The sequence below is a fragment of the Rattus rattus genome, chromosome 5 (assembly GCF_011064425.1).
Source record: "Rattus rattus isolate New Zealand chromosome 5, Rrattus_CSIRO_v1, whole genome shotgun sequence".
Classification (NCBI taxonomy): Eukaryota; Metazoa; Chordata; class Mammalia; order Rodentia; family Muridae; genus Rattus; species Rattus rattus.
Window position 1 is genome coordinate 81,585,449 of NC_046158.1, and position 6,000 is coordinate 81,591,448.

The 6,000-nt window shown below is 44.7% G+C and overlaps 1 protein-coding gene across 1 annotated transcript in view; it reads right to left on the reverse strand.

Moving 5' to 3' along the window:
* The window catches only part of Nat10 (N-acetyltransferase 10), a 35,613-nt gene extending 32,567 nt beyond the window's left edge, over positions 1–3,046 (reverse strand). The window contains exons 1-2 of the mRNA XM_032903814.1: positions 2,887–3,046; positions 2,432–2,523 (exon numbers count right to left, since the gene is read on the reverse strand). Of these exons, the coding sequence (XP_032759705.1) occupies positions 2,432–2,523; positions 2,887–2,994 (200 nt within the window). The 5' untranslated portion in view covers positions 2,995–3,046. The remainder of the gene's footprint in view (positions 1–2,431; positions 2,524–2,886) is intronic.
* Between the last annotated feature and the right edge of the window lie 2,954 nt (positions 3,047–6,000).

The following is a 6,000-nucleotide window of genomic DNA, read 5'->3' on the forward strand; positions in this document are numbered from 1 at the left end:
AAGTTTGAAACCAATGTTCCCACTACTGTTCCCCAAAGGGCCTGGGAAAGCTGGGGGTGCTATCAGGCTACTATATATTTCCTAGACAGGGGTATATCTCCTCAGCCCTGGCTGAGGAAAAGGAAACCACTGTTTTCAAATTTAATAGCTAGAACTAAGGCATTCCTTTGTGGGCCTCTTCTTCCTGTGTGAACTGAGGCACACAGACTCTTGTTTCTGGCTCCTCCCTTAAGCCCTTTTCTTTCATGGTGTTGTAAAAATGGAAGCTTGGGACAGGCAAGGAGAAGATGTACACATAGATTCCCTACCCTCCTGCAGTTTTTGAGACATTGTCTCAACTCTATACCAGCCAACTCCCATCAGTCCTCCACCCCACGCTCCTGAGTGCCCATATGGTATTACACACAAGGGCCACTATCATGGAGACACAGAACAATTTAATACGATGAAACCAGGTGTGTTAAACTTGAAAACTTCCCAGAATACCAAGGATTACCTGACTCCACACAATCTCATACTTACCAAACCAAAAAAACAGTCAAGATATCCCAAACAAAACTCTAACCTATGTAGCTAATTTTACCATCGTGTGGAAGGACATGAGAGATTCCTCAGAGGAAGCAAAGAAACAATTCCAGAAGGCTGTCATCTGTCTTCCACACACATGCTGCAGCACTGCATGTCCATACTCACAAACACCTCTCTCTCTCCCTCTCCCTTCACCACACACACTCACAAACACAATACAACTTTAAAGGAAAAAATAGGGCCAGGCAGTCATAGACAGCCTTTAATCCCAGCACCTGGGAGGTAGAGGCAGGTGGATCTTGAGTTCAAGGCCAGCCTGATCTACAGAGCAAGTTCCAGGACAACCAGAACTACACAGACAAACCCTGTTGATAGATAGATAGATAGATAGATAGATAGATAGATAGATAGATAGATAGATAGATAGACAGACAGACAGACAGACAGACAGACAGACAGACAGACAGACAGACAGACAATGAAAGAAAACATCTAAGAAAGCAGGCCTGGACAGAAACAGAAAAGGCAGTCACACTGTCCTGGAGGAGAGTCTGGTTGAAAAGTGCTGCTTCAAGCAGACCAACACAGGAAACAAGGGGGTCTCAGGAGCTGATGCCAGGGGGTAGAAATGGCAGACTCAGGATAGGAGCCAGCAGGGACACCTGGCACAGGATGGGGCTATCGAGCTGGATGAGGGCCATCCAGAGAATCTGAGGTACTGGGCAGTTAGGGTAGAGAAGGTGAGAAGCTCAGGGAGTGGACTAAGTGCACAGGAGTCATAAAAGAAGGTTCCTCAGAGGGGTCCACAGAGTGGATTATCTGCCAAGAAGCACTGTCTACCTCATCTCAAACTCCTTCAGAGTTAAAGGAGAATTGCCAGGTTTCTACATGACTATGACTCACTATATTAACATGTGATGCCCCATTTGGGGTCATCTATGCACTTTCATATGGTTGGCCTTACACATAAAACTAAATATGTTTCTGCCAGAGAACAGGAAGGAAAAAAAAGAGCTAGTGAGCTAGTTCACCATCACCACGAGGAAGCACAGAACAGATCTGCAGAGATGCGAGGCTGACAAGAAACAGATGCACTCTGGCCCAGACTACCTACCCCTAAGCAGAGCTGAAACCTTAACTCCTTAGGCCCTGAATTATCCTTTCTATTTCCAAGCATTCCCACGGAACCTACGGGTGTTTGCTTTGGAGTCCCTCTGCAAGTCTTCCTCCAAGATGTATTTGTTTATCTGTGTGCCTGTATTTGTACTTATGTGAGTACATGCACACAGGCTCAAGGAGTACATGTGCAGAGGCTTGCATTTATGAAGCCCAGAGAGTACTGGACTCCTTGGAACTCAACCTGCAGGCTATGTGCAGGCAGCCGGCTTGTTGTGTGGCTGCTGGGATCTAAACTAGAGTCCTCATGATTGCACAGCAAGTACTCTTAATCACTGGACCATCTCTGCAGCCCCGCCACCAGAAGTCTTGACCAGTATAGCATCAGAAAATAAGAGGCTAGCTATGTAACTTAGTGGTAAAGCAAACACTAAGTACTGTGGTCAATACCCAGAACCACAAACCAAAGAGAGAGGGGGTAGGTAGTAAAAATCACCAACTGTCTAGTGAACTGGTGTAAGGAGCTTTCTAAACAGGAGAAAGGGAGAAACGCTGTTGTTACTAAAGGGATCAAATCTCTAGGAATGTCTATGAGCTCAAGGCCATCATGATCTTAGAAGCAAAAGTCAGATAGGAAAGGGGTGGCTAGGAAGTATAAAGGCTTCTATTCTAAGGGCAAACAGTGGCCTGAACAATAGAAGTAACCCTCAAGTACACTCGAGGGTTTTCTCCCTAATTTAACTGAGAAGTTTGAAAGCTGGGTGTGACATCCAAAGACAAGGCTTACCTGCTAAATCCCAGCTCTTTCTTGTAACACCACAGGACAGAGGGCCGAGCCTTCACAGTTGCTTTGGACAACATATGATGAAGAATAACCACCTGACAAGAAAAAAAAAAATCACAAAATCCCAGCGTCAAAGACAATGTAAGGACTGCCAGGCCCAAGACCTCATTGGAAACATAGAAGCTAACCTGCAAGGAAAACACCTAAGGTCACACATGTTTAACCTTGAGGCCAATGCAGCATGTGAGGATTCCAAGGATACTGGCTCATCTCTCTACCGATGAATCTTAGAGAATTTACCATTCCCAGGTACTGAACAAATGTCCCCACTACGGATTCTACCAGCGAAGGGATCATAATGGCAGTGTACTGAAACTTTAAAAGGCCTAGAAAACCCACCAACCTCTTTGAGATAGGACATACAACAACTGAGGAAGCATTTACCAGGTCTTTCTTACCTGATCTTTTCCTCGATCTCCAACTACAACAAAAAGAGACCTCTGCCGCTCAGATACGCCATTCTCAATGAGAATTCGAATTCGGTTATCCACCTTCTTCCGATGCATGGTGAAAGACTATCACTAACACAGAAATAAAGACACAGATGAACCAAATACTAGAATGACATTCAAGGAAGTGGCCAAGGCTGGCCACCCTATGTGGGAGTTGTGCTGGCCCATTTGTAATCCTAATTACAAAAATTACAAAATCTTAATCTTCAAACAATGCCACAGGGAAGACATTGATTTCAGTTTTATAATCAGGAAGCCAGAGAGGTGAAATGTCTGCAAGCAGGAAAGTCAGCAGAGTGCTCGTCCGATCCATCAAGGAGCTTACGAAAAGTTAGGGGAGCTACAAACAGGATGATTCCTGTGAGTTGGAGGCCAGCCTGGCTTACATAGTAAGTTCCAGGGCAGCCAGGGCTACAGAGAGACCTTGCCTCAAGAAGGAGTATAAAAAGAAAAGGACAGCATGTTAAAAGTAAGTAAAACCAAGAATGATTAAAGCATGTAATGATATCTCTATAGGCCCCAAAGAGTAGCAAGACAAGAGATTTTAAGAGTCTGATATATCCCAGGCTGGCCTTGAATTCACTAGATAGCCCAAGATGTCATAGCCTAAAACTTCTGATCCTCCAGCCTCCACTTCCCAAGTACTAGGATTACAGGGAACTGCTCAAATTACAAATATATATCACCACAACAAGGTTTTAAGCTATGCTGGGAATCAAACCTAGGGCCTCATGCATGCTAGGCAAGCAAGCAGTCTGCCATCTGAGTAACACTGCTGGCCCATTTTGTACACATACAAAACACGGCAGGGGGCGGGGGGGGGAACTTTAAAAGAAAAAAAAGAACTAGAAAAAATGTAACTTCTGAATATGGTGAATTTTATTTTGATGTTTGTCTTTTATGGTTTGGTTTCTTTGAAATTCACAGTGTAGGGGTTGGGGATTTAGCTCAGTGGTAGAGCGCTGCCTAGGGAAGCGCAAGGCCCTGGGTTGATCCCCAGCTCGAAAAAAAAAAAGAAAAAAAAAAAAACCAGTGTGTGGTAAAATGGCTCGGCAGGGAAAGGTTCTTGTTGCTAAGCCTAATGACCTGAATTTGATCCTCAGAATCCACATGGCAAAAGATAAGAATTGCCAGGCAGTGGTGTGCATACAGACAGATCTCCCAGTTCCAGGAGGGGGATCCAGTGGGGAGAACAGACTCCTCAATGTTCTTCTCTGACCTCCACCGGCCACGGTATACAGCACACAACATACCACATACACAATTAAAACACATGTTACTTATAAAGTGAGAGAAAAAACATATTTCTGATACAATGTTTCTTTGGGTGAGAAGCCACACTAATGGCTCTGTATCCGTGATTTTAGAAAGTACTATCTGATTATTGGGTATATAGTAGTAAAAAAATTTGCCTATCTATGGGGGACCCTAGACTCAATTTCTCCAGCATCCAGTAAAACACAAACATTATCTAATTACCCATAACAAATACACCAAAAAAAAAATTGAGAAAAATCAATCACATTCCCACGGTATTAGAATGTTAGGCTATGTGATTTTAAAATCCCAGCACCTGCTGCACTCTAAACAAAATCCCCTTCCCTAAACATGGGCTTTAGTAGGTCTTAATATAAAACACTATCACAACAAATAGCTCCTGTTTAAAAGAAGAGATCAGAACAAAGAAATCGAGTATCCCAAGGCATTAATGTAACAAACCAGCTTTACAGTCTGATCCACCCAAATCCAAAGCAGTTCAGTTTGTAAGTTTTATGTTGCCAGCCACATAAACATCTACACAAATGAATGGATACCTAGTTGTTAAAGAGTCTAGCTTAATTGGTAAGAGTCTAGCTTTGTTATAGGAGAGTCGGAATTAACAGATAAGGTCCCTAACTACAAGCTTTAAATCTAAAAAATACTTTTAAAAACTAAGTGAAATACAACTACACACAAAATTAGATGAACAATTAATGGCAGGAGTGAAGACTCTAATAATCTAAGACTACTACTGCCAAGAAATGCCTAATAGATAAGGAAGGAATTGCTGGAAATAGAAAGCATGAATCGTTTTCTGTTTTTTATTGCTTTTTGCTTAGTTTTTTCAAACAGTCTCACTATGCAGACCAGGCTGGCCTTGAGCTCCAACGAATATTCCAGACTCCGCTTACCAAGCGCTGGAATTAAAGGTATGGGCCACCACAACCAGAGAGACAAATCATTTTCATTTGGCTGTATCCATTCCGGTAAACACAGCAGCACGAGGTGCACTGTCAAATGTCCTGAATGATACAGCTAAATAAGTACAAGTAAACAGACATACTGCAATACTTAAGAGCAGAATATCCGGGATTAAGCCGCGTTAGTACATAACCTATCACTGCTACGAGGAACCGAGTTTCTCAGAAAGTAGTTTTGACACCCACCCATTCTCCATTCTCCCAGTGAGAGAGACTGGAGCGTGGAAAAGAGCCGTGCAACCGAAAAGTGCTCGAGAAGCCAGCCCCGAGTGTCTGAATATCCGGGACCAGGAATGTTTTATCTGTTGGGCAATCCAGGCGAAGAGGAGTGCGAAGATCAGGGCATCAGCCCGTACAGAAACTTCCGTCCTCGAGCCAGTGTTACGAGCCCGTAAAAGACCCCAAACGCACACACCAACATCCGACCCAGCCCTTTCCAAGGAGTACCTGCGTCCCCACCACGGCCGACCTCAGGCAGCCGCACAACGAATGCACGTGAGGACACCGAGCTGCCACGCAGGCTGATAGGTTTGATGGAGAAAACGCTGCACAGCTGAGCTCGCCAAGGGGCCGACGCTGCACGGGAATCCGCTCAAGTGGCAGACAGCACGTGGGCTAGCGCTGAAGAGGGGACCTTCCTGCTATGGGACCTTCCTAAGCTTCGACGCTTAGTGATGACGTAACACGCCAGGCGCCTGCTGCACCCGCGCACTAACTCCCGGCCGCCACTACTGTGGAGCAGCGTGCCAATTGAGGCCGGTAACCTGGCTTTGGCAGACGGAAGTAGTCCTTTAGATATCCGGGTGTCTGGCAGCTGACG